This window comes from Canis lupus, chromosome 1, assembly GCF_048164855.1.
Source record: "Canis lupus baileyi chromosome 1, mCanLup2.hap1, whole genome shotgun sequence".
In the NCBI taxonomy this organism is placed as follows: Eukaryota; Metazoa; Chordata; class Mammalia; order Carnivora; family Canidae; genus Canis; species Canis lupus.
The window spans coordinates 17512563-17531563 of record NC_132838.1 but is presented as its reverse complement, the minus strand read 5'-3'; the positions used below and the strand labels follow the sequence as shown (position 1 = coordinate 17531563).

The 19001-nt window shown below is 42.6% G+C and overlaps 1 protein-coding gene and 1 long non-coding RNA gene across 5 annotated transcripts in view; one reads left to right on the top strand and one right to left on the bottom strand.

Annotated features, from left to right (window-relative positions):
* CCBE1 (collagen and calcium binding EGF domains 1) overlaps positions 1 to 19001 on the bottom strand; it is a 226646-nt gene that overhangs the window by 32850 nt on the left and 174795 nt on the right. For 2 of the 3 annotated variants that reach the window (XM_072821850.1, XM_072821858.1), the window contains exon 3: positions 410 to 462. In XM_072821850.1, coding sequence (XP_072677951.1) covers positions 410 to 462 — 53 coding nt within the window. Of the gene's footprint in view, positions 1 to 409; positions 463 to 837; positions 983 to 19001 lie in introns of those variants that run through there. The other variant, XM_072821868.1, reaches the window with a different exon arrangement.
* LOC140630916 (uncharacterized) overlaps positions 17140 to 19001 on the top strand; it is a 68765-nt gene continuing 66903 nt past the window's right edge. For both annotated transcript variants that reach the window (XR_012028595.1, XR_012028594.1), the window contains exon 1: positions 17140 to 18061. This is a non-coding gene — a long non-coding RNA (uncharacterized lncRNA). The remainder of the gene's footprint in view (positions 18062 to 19001) is intronic.

Genomic DNA, 19001 nt, shown 5'->3' with positions numbered 1-19001 from the left:
CACGGGGTATAGACAGGTATGTGCCTTGAGGGCTGGATACATGTCTTACACTGCTCTGCCTCTTTAGTGCTGGGCTGAGCACAGTGCTTGAAGGGGCTTTGAGTCTAGCATCTGAAAAGCACAGAGAGGTCGGGGAGGATGCTTGTGTTCTCTGTATGAAATGCTGGTTAGGGAAATACAGCCCCTTCAGCTTAAAACCTGAAATACGAGAATTAATCTATAAGTTGTGTAATGATTTAGCTAGAACATGCTACAGGTAACCAAACAGGTGCTAGAAAAATTTAATGTCAGAGAAACCTGAAATTACACGCAGATAACCCACATACATTCTATGTACATCTGAACTTTATAGACCCCTAAGGGTTAGTCACAAACAAGGTGAAAAGACATAATCTTTTATATTACATACCTTCTGGGATGCATTGTCCAAGAACAAATTTATACCCTTTGCAGCATTTTTTCCTAAGAGACAAACAAAAATGTATTTTAAAATCTTTTTTTTAAATTTTTATTTATTTATGATAGTCACAGAGATAGAAAGAGAGAGAGGCAGAGACATAGGCAGAGGGAGAAGCAGGCTCCATGCACCGGGAGCCCGACGTGGGATTCGATCCCGGGTCTCCAGGATCGCGCCCTGGGCCAAAGGCAGGCGCCAAACCACTGTGCCACCCAGGGATCCCCAAAAATGTATTTTAAATGGGATGTTAGATTAAAAATAGAATTCTTTTCAGTTATCGAATGACTTGTGCCCAGGAAAAAGTGAGGCATAAGCGAAAGAAGGCATAGTGTATTTTTAAGGGAAGTGGAGATAAAAAGGGGAAAGATAATCAATATCACATGGCCACATCTTCCAACGGCAGGATGTCCTTTTCACCACGTAATATAGGAGTTTAATCACTTGAATCCTATGAAGTGGATTAACGCAGAGACTTCAAGATACTTGTATCAGATGAGGGGAGGCCTAGAGGATATAACAGAACTTTGAGGCTGGCCAGGCTCCTTTTCCTCCAAGCCAGGGATTCACATGACTTGCTAATTATAACAATTAGTTAATAATAACTAGATAATTATAATGATGTTTAATTGTAATAACAATTAGGTAACTAATTATTATTAAGACTGAGGCTGGGAGCCCAATGATTCTAACCCCCTATTTGAATGCTTGCTTTATACCTGTACCACAGAAGTTACTGAAAGGTATCTAAATTATCTGAATTAAAAAAACAGCAAATAGGCAATTCATTCATTCATTTATTTTGAGAGAGCACTCAGGAGTGGGGCAGAGGGAGAGGGAGAGAATCTCAAGCAGACTCCATGTTTAGCGCAGAGCCCAACTTGGGGCTCAATCTCATAACTCTGACATCATGACCTCAGCCGAAATCAAGAGTCAGAGGCTTAACTGCCTACATCATCCCGGTGCCCCCCCCGGAAAACAGGCAATTCTAACAAAAATTTCCAAGACTTCAATCTCTCCCTGAGGTAAAGAAATGGTGCCATCAGTTCAAAATGTTAATCTCTCCTGGAAGGACTATGCCTCTGGTATGGAGTTGTAAGCTCCTCACAGACCAACTCCCTGCACACAGCAACTATACACTTTGGAGAAAACAGAAGGAAACCACCACAGGCAGGTTCCGGTGAGTTGAGAGAGAAATTCAATATTTAAGAGGAGAGTTGAAATTTTGAACAAGGGGCAGACCCAGGCTAAGTTTCTTGCTTTTTGGGCTTTAGCCTGAGTGCCTATCACAGCTGCTAAGTGGTGTAGAAAGCTAAAACACAGGGAACCCACAGTGTGTTTTGGCTTGATCAAGTGGAAGACAAAGCTGGGGCAACCGGAGGCATGAAAAATTGAGGGAAAACCCAGGAAAGGAGAGTGCTGGAGAAGAGTAGCCTCAAATTCTGTGTATAAATCCTGCCCAAGCTCTGGTAAGCCCTGACCCATGCCTGTGAGGAGCAGGTTCAAAACACCCCTGGTAAATACAACTCATGCTGGATGAAGGCTTGAGCTGCCACCTACTGCAAGGCAGTTTTCACATTACATCCAACTGCGTTACTTGCCTGCTAAAAGAAAAATACCAACATTTCTTGAATGAATAGAACAGGATCCAGGGTCTTCATAACTTATACAAATGAGATAAAAAGGGGAAAGATAATCAATACAATATCTCATGGCCACATCTTCCAACAGCAGGATGTCCTTTTCAACACGTAATATAGGAGTTTAATCACTTGAATCCTATGAAGTGGATTAACGCAGAGACTTTAAGATACTTGTATCAGATGAGGAGATACAAATGAGACCCATTTTCAAGGGAAAGACAGTCAATGATGCCAACTCTGATTCTAGATGTTGGTATTATCAGACATGATGTTAAAGCAACTGTTACAGCTATATTTGATGATATAAGGGAAAATATTCTTGTGATAAAGGAAAAAGTAGGAAATCTAAGAGAAATAGAAACTATGAAAAGAACAAAATATAAGAACTAGAAAATATATCTAAAAAGAAAACCCCATCTTGCTGAATGGGTTTCACAACTGGGTGGTGATAAGCGGGAAAGAATTAGTGAATCTGAAAATATATGCACAGGATCTACCCAGTTTAAAGAGAAAAAAAAAAAAAAGATTTAAAAAAATGCACCAAACCTCAGGGACTGTGGGACAATTTCAAAAGTTCCAATGGATGGTATTTGGAGTTCCAGAAGGCAAGGAGAGCGAGCCAAAAAAAAAGGAGCCGAAAAAAATTGAAAAATGGTTGAAATATCCCAAGTGCAGTGAATAATGTAAATTTACAGACTAAACATATTTAGCAAACTTGAAACAGGTTAAATACACACACATATGAAAATTTGTCTGGAGACATCATAGTCCTCCTGCTGAAAACTAAAGGGAAAATCTTGAAAGCAGGTGGAGAAAAAGTACACATCATACAAGTGTGTGGGCCTTGCACTTCCAATCCAAAGCCATGGTAAGCAGAAACAGTGGTAGGATATCTTTAACTACTGAGAAAACAAACCAGCCTGCTGTTAACCCAGAATCCTATATCCAGAGAAAATACCCTTTAAGACTGAAGGTGAAATAAAGATGTTTCGGATTAAAGAAAACAAAGCATTCTTTACCAGCAGACCTGGATGACAAGAAATGCTAAAGTGCATTCTTCCAAGTAAAAAGGGACAGGGTGCCCAGGGAGGGGGCGGGGCCGGGGGAAACATGGATCTTTAGGAAGGAATGAAGTGCCCCATATATGGTAAATGTCCGGATACATATAAAAAGGCTATTTTTTATCTTTAGTTATTTTAAAGCAGAGATTATACCATTGTCTTGCAGGATTCATAATGAAAGTAAATGCAACAAACTGCACTGCAGAATTTAAAAATGGCAGGGTTATAAAGGGACCTACATGGTCGCAAAATTTCTACACTGTGTGTGAAAATGTACAACGCAACAGATAATTCCTTTTGTTCTCCAACCCCCCAGCCTCCCTATTCCTCCCTTCCCTCCCAGCTGGGTTCCTTGAAAGTTTCTCTTTACCATTTCCAAAACCAGGATGTTAATTCAGATGCCAAGAATTAATCGGGGTGCGTGAATCTGAGAATCTCCAGAACATAGGCCAAGATTTTTGAATTGTCTATAAAGGTTAAGATATCATAAAAAAAAAAAAGATTTCTCTGTAATCTTAAGAAAACCACATTCAAGGTTATTCCCATGGGAATATTCTCTCAATCATTTGTATTTGGATATGCTTTCTGGGTGGAAGAGAAAGGGAGTTAAATATGGTCTAATGATTGGGGAGTGCACATCGCCTGCAGCCTATTGACGCCATGTGTGTGAGCATATCATTTGTATGTTGTAGTGAATACTGGGGCATGAGCCAGAGATTTGGGAAATTAGGCATTATTTGGGTTCTAAAGAAAATTCCCACCTTTGTCAAATGGTCTGAACCTTCCACCAGGTTAGACAAGGCTTTCTAAGAAAAATTTCACACACTTAAGTCTATTTTTTCCATCACATTTTAGTAAGACAATAACAACTATGACTTCCTGCTTTTACAAATTAGTATAGCCTACTTCTATTATTCATCAAATTTTATTTTTTTAAAGATTTTAAGTAATCTCTACACCCACCATGGGGCTCAAACTCATAACCCCAAGATTAAGAGTTGCATGCTCTCCCACTGAGCTAGTCAGGTGCTCCTGTCAAATGCTAGACAGGTTAGCACTCACAGGAGAAACTCAGCCATCTCTTCCTAAAACTTTTAAAATTTGTGAAGAATTTTATTAAATCCACTTGTAAATCTTGTATAGAATGTATTAAAAATGTGTACAACTTACAAACATCACATCTGGTAAGAGAATATTGTGGGGCCCAGCTGGGTACAGCAGCAGAGCCTCATTTCTCCCTGCAACATTTCTCACGTGCAGTCCAGCTGCCATGGACATTCTTACTTCAAATGCATAATAAGTGGGTTTCCATTTAAAAAAAACAGTGGCATCTGGGATGCTTCCAAATCACACTTGAGTGAAATAACTAAGGTCCCCTCCCCTGCAAAGAACACATTTGCCAATCTGTATGTATATACTCAATACAGATTATTTTGAATCTTGCCTCAGTATATTTTATGTTTTATATATATGTGGGTGTGTGATTTACTGCTATGAATGATGTGTGGCAATGTCCAGAGTTTTCCAATTAGACATAATTTCCCAACATCTCCAACTGATTTATATTTTTACATGACAAGGGAAGCCCATGGGGTAGAAATTTATGATTATCGTTATTTCTAACAGAAGTAAAGGATCTACCTTTACCTTCTGTGAAACTTACAGTCGGTCTAGGTTTCCACGGCTTAAGGAAGTCCAGGTTCCTAACAACTAGAAAGAAAACTGCTTGATCATTAAAATTTTACAGTTCTTACTTACTGTATTACTTGAAGCTGTCCTATGGAAAACTCTAAGAGGAAGAACAGTACCCTAGATGATCTGAAAGTCAAGCAAATCACAAGAAAGTGGGATGAAGGGGGAAACATGTGTTTTTGATACATTTTAAGTGCAATAGCACATTTAAGCATATGGTTCTATTTGTCTGTTTCTATTTAAATAGCACGCCTAACATATAGCCACGGAGAAGTTCGACGGCATTTGAAAGTTCATGCACGTGGATGCAACCCTTATAATCTCTCCTTCTACGTCCAAGATCTCATACTTGGGCATTCTGATCTTTTTGAGCATCACAAGGGCTTGGGATTGTCCATTTAGTGGAGCCCAAAGTAATCTGTCTTTCGCTTTTTTATTAAATTAAATCACATAGTGATTTGATACGCCTTCAAAAGTCTACAGAGCTGTATCAGGAGATCTAAGCTTCAGAACGGCCATGCTTCATTTAAATACCTGCTCAGTTAAGAATTAACTCCCCCTCCGCTGCTTTTTTTCTTTAACTGCCTATCTCACGCCATCTCTCCGCTGGAGAGGAGGTCTGAGACTTCATTGCACCCTCCTGCTTCTCCAGAGTTCCTGGGAAGACAGCATTAATTTGCATGTTAAACACTCATCCAACACAAACCACCATTTAAAATAAACAATGAAATATTCCAAAGTCTAAAATAATAAACCCTGGCTTGCACATGTTACGCCATTTCAAAGATTACTTACAACAAACATAATTTACGTACAATGAAGTCAAGATAGCCAAAGTGGAATCTTCTTCATGTTATGCAAGCACAGGCACTTGTTAGACCGAACTACAAACATGGTTGTGTGGTTTTTATCTTTAAGAAAAACAAATGAAGATGGGGAAAGTTCATGTGGATTCTGGGGAGGCAGTCCCTCTTAATCTGCTTCATGTGTCATAACTTGGTTTTCCAAATGCAAATGCTTTTCTCATTTCTTGGCCAGGGGAAGTGGTGATCAGAGGTGGTTCTTACATAGAAAGGGTGACATCGGCTAATCAAGAAAGTCTGTGGAGGCTTCCCCTGGGTGCCCCAGAGCATTAACACACATAAAAAATCATTTATAAAAACAGTGCAGCAAGAGATATATCCCAGCAACCAAGTATGTGTGAAAGCTTTTGGAAGGAAAAACGGAATCAGGAAAATGAAGATGTTAGAGATACCATCATTTGACTGTCTGCTGTTAGCAGATTTTAGAAAAGAAAAAAAAAAAAAACACCCTGCCTATAGGATTAAAGGACAAGAAGGGACCTTGAAAGGTCAAGTGAGTTATAAGGCAAGAAATAGTTCAATACTTGCTCCACTGCAACAGTAAATCTTCCTAAGATTTGAGGTTTTCTTTGCATTGCTGTCTAGATATGCACCAGACAGATCAGAATATTTTTTTTAAATGAGAGCAAGAACTGCACTTTTTAGAGTATTTTAGGGTTCTTTGTGCCAAGCTACAAGTAGTGGATGGAATAATGGCTTTGGGTCAAGCAAATCTGGTTTACAATTCTGGCTCCGTCATTTAGAGAGCTTGTAATGTGACCTCAGGCTCATTTCTTATACTCGCTGAGTTTCAGATTCCTCATGGATAACACATGAATAATAATATTTGCTCTATAGAATCATCACAAGGATTACAGATAATAAGGTACCTAGCACAGGGCCTGGTTTACGGTCAAAACAGTGTTCTAGCTGCAGCTTTATGAATGTAGCAAGAAAACAGCAAAAGCCACTCTTCTCAGGTGCCTTAATCTTATAAATCATCTCTTCCTTCCACTTCTTATTCAATGGCCAACGCCTTCTTCCAAAAAACAAAAGAGAGGGGGAGGGAAGGAAGGACAGGGAGAAAAGTTTTGATTTCAAGATGATTGGAAAGTAGTGTTTTTGTCCTCTTCTTTCAGAAGTTAAACCCAAATAATGGGACTAGGAAATAGAAATGCAAGGTCAAATTCCATGGATTAGGAATATAATTCCAATATGCAGTCTTATATGAATATGGCCAGTAGATGGGAGAATGGGAAGTGATTCTGTAGAGTAACTTCATACCTATGCGCCTTCAGAGGATGTTACCACAGAGAAGCCAACCCACCTTGCAGAATCTCAGCCAGGCTTAGGAATCAGACACACAACGTACTGGACATTCATTCCTCATCAAATAGTTGATGAGCTGTAGGATTAGAGGCCCCACTCACCTCCACCCCCCATTCGCACAGAGCAGTTGTCCCAGCTACAGACTGTTTTTGAGAAATAAAGCTGAGAAGGTTTGGAGGATGTTCAAGAGTTTACACTCTTTCTTCCAGGTTAACGAAATTGAAGATTTATTTTCTTTTAGCTGGGAGTCTCTAGATCTACACTCTAACCTTCATCCACTACAGACATGATTTCAATGTCCATAGAAACAAAACAGAAATAAAATGGTGTACTTCCAGGGTTCAGTTTCATCTACTACATCATGTCTATCACCCTTGATGTAAATAATGCCTATGTCCAAGTTGTGAGATTATGGCACCCCTCTCTTGCAGGAGGAAAGGGGAGGCCAGAAGATAGCAAGACAATCTGAAAGTCTGGTGAGAAGCTGGGCTTCCAGTTTCTGCCCTGACCCCAGGTACCCTTTGTCAGGTATCTTTCATCTACCACTACAAGAGGCAAAAGACACAGTCTTTGGAGAAAACTGTACCTGAGCAGCTTGAGATTTTCACACCAAGCCAGAGGCCCATGTGGAGCATACCCATGAGTAGATAATCTTGCCCAGGCACATAGAATTCCCAAACGTTTTGAAAGAACGTTTCAGAATCCTTCAGTGTAATATCTCATGCCAAAACAATAAAAGCCTCCTGGTGAAAGCTTCTGAAGGCCAAATGATGGCAGCTTCCCCACATCTCCAACCAGTCAGTCCTAACTGGAGAGACATGAAGCCGGGAGAATGCGAAGACCAGTACACACAGTCTTTTTCAACCACCTAACCCTTCTGCAGCATGCCAGACAAGGGAGTCCATGAGATCTTTCTGCTGATAACACAGCCATGAAACCCTTGGGACTACACTAAAGACCTGAGGATGGATGGATTTATTTATAAAGATTTTATTCATTTATTTATGAGAGAGAGTGTGAACGGGGGAAGGAGGAGAGAGGGTGAGAGAGAGGGACAAGCAGACTCTGCGTGGATCCCACCATGGGGCTCGATCTCACAACCCTGAGATCCTGACCTGAGCTGAAATCAAGAGTCAGTTGCTTAACTGACTGGGTGCTTAGCCACCCAGGTGCCCCTAAAGGCCCAAGGACTTAAAAGTGGTCCTGAATTACTTTGTAAAACTCCTTAGAGTGAGGAAGTTTTCTTCTCTTTCTTTTAAACTTCTTCGCTTGCTGAATCTTCTGTTGAGCTTTGTGTGACTTCACATGAACTATTAGAATTCCTTTCATACCAGATGCCCTGAGAACAGAACCCAGGAAGATGACTTACCTCCCATCTTGGCATGCGCAGTTCCAGCCTTTTAACCAGAAAGTACTTCGCCGCCCAGGCAAATGGAATAAGATCATGTATACTATAGCAATCAATGAAGGTTTTTTTTTTTTTTTTAAAGCAAGCAAACAAAACAAACTTATCTACATATAAGCTTGTTCCTGCCAAATGACAGTGACAATATGAAAAGAATCATAAGGAGTATGTTATGTATAACTTACTCTCTTATGTGCAATTACTGATGGTCAAGATCAAATGCAGAAAACAGCATGGCAGTTCTTCAACAAATTAAACACAGAGTAACCACATGATCCTATAATTCTGAGTATATACCCAAAAGGAAGGAAAGAAGACTCAAAAGAGATATTTGTTTACAGCAGTATTGTTCACAACAGCCAAAGGTACTAGACATTCAACCCAAATATCCCTTGAAAGATGAATGAATAAAGAAAATAAAGAAAATGTGATATACACACATACACACAAGAATGTTATCTGTCCTTTAAAGGATGTTCTGACATGTGCTACGACATGGATGGAACTTGAAAACATTATGCTAAGTGAAATCATAAAAAAACACAAATATTGCATGACTCCATTTACAGGAGGTACCTCAAGTAGCCAAATTCATAGGCAGAAAGAAGAAAGGTGGTAGCAGGGGCTGGGTGAGGTGGGGATGGAGAGTTGCTGTTAAATGGGTAAACAGAGTTAGTTTGGGAAGTTGAGAAAGTTCTGGAGATGGATGATGATAGTTGTACAACAGTGTGAACACGCTTCGTGCTACTGAACTACACACCTAAAAATGGTTAACTTGGGAAACTTTATGTTATGGATATTGTATTACATAGACACAAAAAGATCAAATGGGGAAGGAATGCTGTTGAAATCATTCCTCTAACCAGTAACTCCCTGGGCATGGCATGATCTGTGTGAATTACAGAAAAAACTGTTTTAAAGGTACGTGAAGATTATTCTTAGACGGGGCTGAGGTAACAACCAGAAAGCATGTATAAGGCTTCACGTGAGAATAATCTAGTCATTCTACAAATATTCATCATGCACCAGAAGAGCTGGTGGTTCGTTCCCGGTCCCTGGGGATGTCCCTCCCAGGTTTGAATCTAAGCTCAGCTGCTCTCCAGCTGTGGGACCTTAGAGAGGTCACTTAAAGTCCCCCTTGCTTGATTTCCTCATCTGTAAAATGGGGATAGTAATAGTACCCACCTCACTGGCTGGGTGTGAGGGGTCAAGGAGTGAAGGTGCATGCAGAGCTTAGTGTGGTGCTGGCGTACATCAAAGAGAAAATCCAAAAATGTGCTGGTTTTCCTGTTGTGTCCTCACTCCAATGCTCACCGTCTAGGACCCTGGAGTGTTTTGGAGGGAGCACGGGAAGGGAGCAGCTGTGCCACAGTCGGCTTGGCTTTAGGAGAGACGCAGCCAAGGCCGACAGTAGTACAAAAGCCAGCCTCTTGGCTGTTTCATTTTCCTGGTCGCTCCAGCTCGATGATTTTATCAGATTTCAGGAGAAGTGGAACCACTCAGTCTACTAACACATTCCATTCCCCCCTCTCTGATCGGTGTAGTATCTGTTCTCAACAATGAAAGGCACACGACCAGACCTTGTGCTGTTTGCCCAAAGCTGGTCCAGGAGCTCCTGGGAGGTGTGGACAACAGCCCAGGCTGCAGGGCTGAGAACACGCGTGGCCGCCTTTGTATGATGTATCTGCCAGCGCCTCCCTAACTCCCTGCCCTATCAGAGCCTCTCAGACTTGCACGATCAGGGACCTCTGCAGAGGGCTGCCCAGAGTCCACACGGGTCCTGGGGACAAGAAGCTGGGACTGCTTCACTGTCGCTTTGCTGCGATGCCAAGGCTCCACGTCTGGCTCTCTTCCTTTCCCTCCTTCTCCCCAAGTGGGTTTCCTACTCCAGCAACCCTCATCATCTGCCTTTTCCCTAATCACTGTCCATGGACAGTGCATGGAAAGTGGAGGCAGTTCACCCTATGCAGTAACAAGGCGGGGCCCAAATCCCTAATTACTGATGTGTTTTTATCCACCCTCTAAGCATCCCAGCAATGCCTGGTTGTTAATAATCTGCTACAATGGCATTTGTCAAGAAAATCATATCTCCAAGCACTGAATTAGTCATGATAAACCAAGCAATACAAGAAGTCATCAATGGTCACCAAAGCATTTCTGAAGTTTCCTGACTGCTCCTCTGCCTTCTCCTCCCACTCCGGGCCTTCTCCACAGCTCAGCCAGCCTTTCTTCCTGTTCTCTCTCCTTCAAAGGGTGGATTCAGCTTCAGGATTTCAATCCTGACCTTTCTTTACAACTTGTAAACTTCTGGGCATTCTCACTGATTTTGCTTGCCTGTATTTCCCAGATTTCCTATAATTATCTGGTATTGACTTCCATAGTGAGAACATGTTACACTTTAAAACCAACAGAAGAAAATTAACTTCTCACTGCCAAACTGGAATAAGAATAGCATCTTCCACGGAGCCAGTGCTTGAAGGCAAATAATCCACAAGCCTGTTTTTATTTATTTATTTTTTTCAGAGCTCGATCTCATGACCCTGAGATCATGACCTGAGCGGAAACCAAGAGTCGGACACTTAACTGACTAAGCCACCCAGGCGTCCCAGGAGATTTTTAGATTTTATTTAAATTCAATTTGCCAGCATATAGTAGGACACCCAGTGCTCATCTCATCATGTGCCTCCTTAACACAAGCCCTCCTGTTTTTAAATATCACCTTCTATTTTTCCCCCTAGTAAGAGACCTGGATTACCCAGGACAAGCTGTGCTTCCAAAGGTCATTACTGTGGCAGAGATGGCTAGTGGTTTCCCTTATCTACTTCCTCTTCTATTTTAACAAAGGCCCAAATTATAGCTGGGTACATAACTACCTAGGAAAAAGGGAAGCATTCCCCAGCCTCTCACCCACCAGGTACTACCTTCTGAATAAGCTGGGCAACAGGATGTGAGTAGAAGAGAATGGAAGGGGCGCATAATCTCTCCCTTTCACCTTTCCATGAGTAGGAACATGAACATGGTAATGCTCCATCTTGGACCTTAGTGATAATGGGTGGCTCAACATACAAGAAGCTCAATGATGCTGTCCATCCACCATATGAATTAAGGACTCCTGATACTTTCATGTAAGAGAGACAAATTTCCATGCTTAAGCTATTATTTTTAGCTTCAGCTTAAGGAGCCTAATATACCTTGAAAGCTAAAATAACAGAAGGAAATGAATCTATGGGAGCAAGGCTACTGAAACGCAAGCTTAGTAAGCCATAAGGGTGCCAGGAGAAGACTCCACCTTTTATTCTGTTCCAGGAATTGTGCGTGGAACCCTTGTGAAATGCTGACCCTTGAAATATAAATGTCTGGAGACTTCCTCATAAATTAACCAAAGCTAGAGACCTCTCTGCTTTGACAGGCCTATGATCCTTTTTCCCGCGCAGTGGGCAGAGCTGCAGTGGCACTCTGCCCCCTTCACCGCATTTCCAAGGAGGTCTCAGTACAGGAAACATGTAACTACAATTTCCCTATTCAGATTTTTGCCCATGGGTCAGTCACCTGAGAGTTAAATGACTAAGTCTTAAAGTAGAGGGCTTTACTAATAATGACTTTCAAAGACAGAGGGGACCTGATCTGAGTTCTTACATTAACTACTCATGCGACATACTCCTCACAGCATCAAACTCTCATGGAAAATGAAATACAATGGACATTAATTCAGGTCTAAATTCATACATTACTGAAAGTGGGATTTCAACCTCTAAATCATTTACAGATGAGAGCAGGAATCTTCTACTTTAGATATCGAATTATATAATGACCCAATACCGCGGTGAAAACTTCAGATTAGCTAACACTGGAAGCATCACATTTGACTTAATTCAATCAACACTTAATTGAGAGCTTCCTATACACCAAGCCAAGCATTTTCCATAGATTATTTAATTAAATTCGCATAACCACGCTTTTTACAGATGGGAAAACTGAAGCATGGAATGCTTAAGTAACTTGTTCAAATTAGTAGCTGAACCGGACAGGAATCCAGGCTGCAGGATTCCAGAGGCCACCTCTTTCTCCAATGGAGTGTTCCAGGAAAAACGGTGATGAGTAAGCTTTGCATATGGCCCTGGAAGACCATTGATATGTGAAAAGTACATAGAGATTACCGAGAACAAGAACACAAGATGGGGCATTAGCAGTGTTGTAACACAAGTACAACGTATTTCTTCAGTACAGATGAAAAGAGTTGTAAGTCAGAGTCTGAGGCTGCAGAGATGTGAGGCCCAAGGGAGTTGCTCTTTCCCGAGAAAGATATATCAGGGCCCAGACAAAGGGATGCTCACCCTCATGATATACCAGCCTTTCTCTAGCTTGGCCCCAAATCCAGTTTTCCTGTCTTGCAATCTCTGTTTCCCTCTGGGGAAAGATTCCCTGTCCTTGAATCAGGACTGACACCACATTCTGGGTGTGCCTCCCGTCTCATACTCATGGAATCCGTAAATCAGAGTCACAGAATGGGCCCAAAGGAGAGGTAGAAGAGACTGCAGACAAAGGGCAGTTAAAAAGGGCCACCAAAGGTTTTCAGGCAAGAGATTAAGATGGTGTAAATAGGGTAATGGGAACTGAAAAATAAGGACAGACCTTAAAGAAATTTTGAAGGCATAATCTATAAGCTTTCCTAACACACTGGATGTAGAGAGTAAGAAAAACAGAGCAGTCCAAGACTAGAGAATTATCTTAGGGGACATGTTGGGAGGATGAGATCACCATTAACTAGAGCAGGTTACTTGACAAAAGAGCTAAATATAAAAGACTGTTACAGCACAAATTTTGGGATAACAGAAGGTATTAATTACCCTCAGTTTGGACACAGCGTTTAGGATGTTCGAGGCCTCAGGCAACTCAAGGGCGAGGCAGGGTCTTCAGAGGAACAGGTGAAGCTGAGCATAGGATAAAAACACACAGGAGAGATGTGGGCCAAGGACATGATTTAGGCAGATGTCCTCCTGCAAGAACTGGGCCCAGTAGGGAAGCCAGAGATAAAAAAAGAGGACTAGTCAGAGACGTGATACTAAAGAAGCCAACAAACTGCCTATGTGAGCTTGAACAAATCACTGTGCTACTCTGGGTCTCTGCTTCCCATTCTGCAAAGAAACGGCCTTAGATTATGGTGATATTTTAAGATCTCTCCCAACCTCCAAATTCCCTGGCTCCTGAGGTGATGAACATGTTCGATCTCTTCATTGTGGTGGTGGTCACGTGGGTGTAAACTTTGTCAAAACTCACTGAACTATACGTTTAAAATTGGCTCATTTTATTGGTTGGAAATCAGGGGTGCCTAGGGGGTGCTCGGTTGATTAAACATCCAACTCTTGGTTTTAGCTCAGGTCATGATTTTAGGTCAGGGATCAAGTTCTGTATCAGGCTCCATGCTCAGTGGGGAGTCTGATGGAGATTCTCTCTCTCTCCCTCCCTCCCTCCCCTCCACCCCTTTCATGCATATACACGTGCTCTCTCAAATTTTTTTAAAAAAGGATGTAAATTATAATTCATTTAAGTTGGTTTTAAAAATTTCTAAAAAAAATTAAAAAATTTCTGGCTCCAAGTAATTAACATTTCTTGCGAAATTATTAATGATAGTATGAAATATTCCATTAGGAAAAAAGAAATACAGGTTAAAAATACATACACCCTCAGTCTCCGGGGGTGGGGAGGTGGGGTGGGGAACAGGCATGAATTAGAAGGAACTGCTGTAAGAAATTAGTTTCTGACCATTCGAGACATTGGTATGAGTGAGCAGATGTCTTGAAAATGTTTTATAAATAAATAAATAAATAAATAAATAAATAAATAAATAAAATGTTTTACAAACACATGGGAAAGTAATGAGAACCACTGGACAACTCTCAGACGTGGCATATGCAGTAGGTACTTTAGGACAGCTCTGGCTCCCCAGGACTTGTAGCTCACAGGTGCTCACGACCTCTAGACAAATTAACTTAAATAGTGGTTCTCAGGAGCTCATCCCATGTCAGTCAAAAGGTAGACAAACACAATCACGGTTTCTAAAGTGCAAGAACGGATGTTCCTGATGTAAGGTATATCCACTTTTAAAACAACTTGGGCTCCATGATATTTGAAGTATCCATTAGAAGGGAGAGGCTGCCCACATCTCTATGTTGAGTCTACTATGCAGTTTGCCATTTATCATATTTTTTCCTTTATGCAAATTTTGAGACTTTCTTAGAGTATTAAGTCTGATGCCCAACCACAAAGCATAATTTGGGGCCCTATAGTGAAGGTAGCTCTACAGAGAATCTTATGGGCTACGGGAAGATATGCGAAGCTCTCCCATTGGACATGCTGCAGCCAGGCTCTGCCAGTTGACCATGAACTCCTCCAGGACAGGGATCAGGTCTCAGTTATGTTGAGCAGCTAGCCTAGTGTCTGAGACATCACAGATGCTTGGCACATCCTGGCTGAACTGAACTTGGCTAGCACTCTTTTCTTAGGAAGAATGTATCCCAGACGCTATTTACGTGATAAGAGGAATAACCTTATCATCTGTCTTTTTTTTTCCTTTTAGTTTATCTTTTCTGGCCTCCTGTGGGCTCTTCCTACCTTCCTTCCTCCTTTTCTGCATTACAACGTACAGAAGGAATTAGGGACTAGCACAAGTGGTGGATAGAGATTAAGGAGCGTATAACCCCGGTAATGTTTCCTGCATGGAATAATGACCAATTGCCTTTACCATCTTCTGTCGCCTGGAACTAAAAATATTCAGCTTTATCTGGAGTAAACAGAATGTGCTCTCTGTCTGAGATGAAGAACTGGGAGGCCCAGCTAGTCTAGCTGTTCCAAGACCATTGAGTGGTACAGCTGGAACCACAATCCAGGGGCTTCTTGGCAACCCAGCCACCCTGTCCAGGGTAAGAGGGTGCCTCAGGATGCTAAGTCTGGACCTTTGCTGAGTGGTGACATGAGCTTCTGTATTAGGAGGCCTGAATGAATCATAAGAGTTTAACACAAATGTGTGGAGACCGTGCATGGTATCACTTTAAAGGGCAGCTGTTTAGAGTTAGGCAGACCTGAGTTTGAAACCCAGTTCTACCGTTTACTGGTTTGATGAATTGACGTAAGTTACGTATAAACTTAGTTCACAGTTTCTTCTTCTGAGAAATGCAGTATAGACACACACTTTGTTAGGGTTTCTGTGAGATGGATAAAGCAGATGGTATAGTTCCTGTTATATATCCTATGAGGGATAATAATAATGACAGCAGGAGGAACAGTCGTGGTTACTGTCACTGTGTCCTCTTTCTTCAGCTCAGGGATTACAGTGTATATATTATATTAAATGCTCATGACAATTATGACCAGCCACTATGAAACACTGGAAAGCATGAAGATAAACAGCATGTTAACTTGCACTGAATCAATGAATAATAACTGAACATTGACCCTGACCAAGTCCCTGATTGATGCCTTGGGAAACAGAAAGAATCCTGAGATAAAAAGACCTGGTAAAAATCACTGAGGATTCAGAACATAAGAACAGTTCGATTACAACTTGACCTTTGAAAAGAATATAATACTCAAAATATCAAAAGACACTCAGTCCATCAAAAATGACCACAGGATAGGGCAGGCCCAGACTGGTGTGGTCTGGGAATTTTCTGTGGATTAGATTTGGATTTTACAGGAAGGATAAGATCTATCTAGACAGCGAAGAGGATGGAAGACCACTCAGGGCAGAGACAGGGCATTCAGAAGAGCATGACGAGGTGCTGTTTATCCTGGCCTGAGGGACACAGCATGTCTGATTTTTGTTACATGGTAAGAGATAACAGTGCCTTATTATTATTTTTTAAGATTTATTTATTCATGAGAGACAGAAAGAGAGAGAGAGGCAGAGACACAGGCAGAGTGAGAAGCAGGCTCGCCACAGGGGGCCGGATGCAGGACTCGATCCTAGGACCCTGGGATCACGCTGAGGGGAAGGCAGACGCTCAACCACTGAGCCACTCAGGTGCCCCATAACAGTGCCTTATTAACTAAAACCTCAAATTACCCAGAGATGGCCTTCTCTGGGCCTGCCTGCCCATGGCCCCTTCCCAGGGAAAGCTGCTCAGCCCATTGTTGCTTCTGGCTGGGTGGCCTGGATGGTCCTACTTTGTTCCAAAAGGCAACAATCCTGCCTCTCTGAGTTGAGAAGACTGGGAAGGGGCGTCTGGATCAAGGCTTGTCCAATCTAGCCATCTCTCCAGGACAGAACAGTGAGCCAGATCAATCCCACCCTCCTGTCAGGGCTCTACACCTACAGACACCCCATGAGGGGCTAGCTAGCCATAGTGGTACAACTGAGTCTCCTATAGCTGAGAAAGGTCTGGAGATGGGCTGAAACCCTGAGTGGGTGGAGGTAGCTGGGCATTGGTCAGACTCCTGAGAGAAGCAGAGACTTAGTGAGGGAGATGAGGGAGGAGCCACTCCCAGGGCTGCCTTACTTTCTGACACTGCTGCCTCTACTGCCCCGTTTTAACACCATCCTAACCACAGCTCCCTTTATTCTTGAGGTTCAAGTGGCACTTCTGCTCTTCGCAGCCAAAATCTTGTTCTTTTCCAGTTATCCTGGTGACACATGGATGACCCAGTTTTGGGAAGTAATAGTACAAAACGCTTTGATTTGGGGGTTAATCTCAAGGAGGGTTTCCGTGCCTTGCTGCGTGTTTTATCAAAAGCACAAGTATTTGTTTCGTGTACAGAAATCACTCATGGATGGCTCAAATATAAATGTCTTTTATTAACCAGTAGACACAGCCCTTATCGCACTGAGTGTTGGATTCCGTCAAGAACAGATGAATGCCCAGGTGCTTTTGGCAGTTAGTAAATTATTTACTGGGAACCTTGAGAAAAAGTTGTAGCTTGAGTTTAAACAATAAGAAACCAGTACCAGGCTGAGCAAAGTAAGCCAAGGAGAAAACATGTTTCTTAAACGTGAGCTTGCTTTAAAAAACAAGGAAAGTTCTAGTGTCTCTGGCAACGTGAGTGCATAATAAGTCACTGGCAGTGCCTCAGTGCTCTCTGTCTTCTGTTTGGCATTCCCTGGGGTCTGGTTCCTTCTTCCCGGCCCAAAGACACCCTTCTGTGGGTTCCATTAGAAAGAAGTGATAAGTCTGGCAAACATACATTGCTGTTTCATGCAGGTGACCACTCCTTGTTGTTATATTATTAACTGGAACCCCTCCCTCCAGATCTTTGAAATGAAATGCTTTCTAATCTGGTCTCCTGATGGAACCTCAGGCCAAGTGGCTCTCAGGAGCTGGAGAGAGCAGTTTTCTTCTCTCCCCCAAGTATAGCATTTGGGACAGTGAGCAAATAGTGTCATGTGATTAAGTGATACTATAACACTGAAAACTTGCCCTAATGGCTTCAGTGTCATTTACTCATACATCGCAAGCACTGCTATGGCCACTATGAAACGCCACTATCTTGGGGGCATCAACTGTTTATTTTTTATTTTATTTTATTTTATTTTATTATTTTATTTTTCGCATCAACTGTTAAAAAAAAAAAAGAGGATGGTGTTCAACTCAGAGGAGTCTTTGATGGACTTTCAGGCACTACGACACAGTGAAGAATCCCAGGTACCGTGGGGTGAGGGCAGTGATGTCTTGGGGCAAGGGATGGACTGGGGGCTGCTTTCTAATAAATGACACTAGGGAAGCTATGATCTTTTCATGCTCAACAGTGGCCCACTGAGACAAATCTGCAGATCTCTGCAGGGACTGAAGTGTGTTTATATGTGATTGCAAGATGGGGCAATGGGCGGGGAGCAGGTGTCGAAGGGAGGGGTCTTCCCACACAGCCACAGCTGCCCTAGGCATCTCCCATTTGGCAAGTATCTTCCAGGGACCAGTGCTCTGGGCACTGTGGATGGCTGCGGAGAAGGCTATCTTGGGTACATATTATGGAATGAGGGTCCACTTCTAGAAAGCCCAGTTCTACAAGGCAGGACTCAGATCTCCAGCAGGGGCTGCCCCGAGTTAAGAGAGTGCTCCCAGGAAAGTGGGGCAAAACACTCCTGGGTGCCACTGAGACCACCTCCGCCCAAGGATGCCCTGGTGGGTACAGGGTACAGGCCTAAGGGCAGCCCTTGCCCACAATGGTGCTGACGGGCTGGACCTGGAGCTAGACCCGAATCCCACAGATTCCAGGAGACCCACCCAAAGTGCCAGTTTCTCACTGTGTGGCTCACCCTGGGAAACAATCACAGCAACCGCTCCTCCCCACCCTTTCTGTATTCCCACTATGGCAGCTCTGACAGCAACGGGGACCTTCAGAGGTCAGGCATGTCCCAAGCATGTGATTTACCTTTGGATTGTTAGCTTCTTTCTGCCGAGGTCTCCTGGATGGCCTCCAAGGAGCCTCCCAACAGTGTAGGCCCAGAGGTAACAGCTGGTTCATCCAGCAAACCGCCAACATACCCTTCTCAGTCCCCATCCCTCCCTTTCTAAGGAGGCTGCTCTGCTTGGCCCTGCCATCGCATGACACCTGGAAGTCAGGCATGGGGGCCTTACCTTGGAG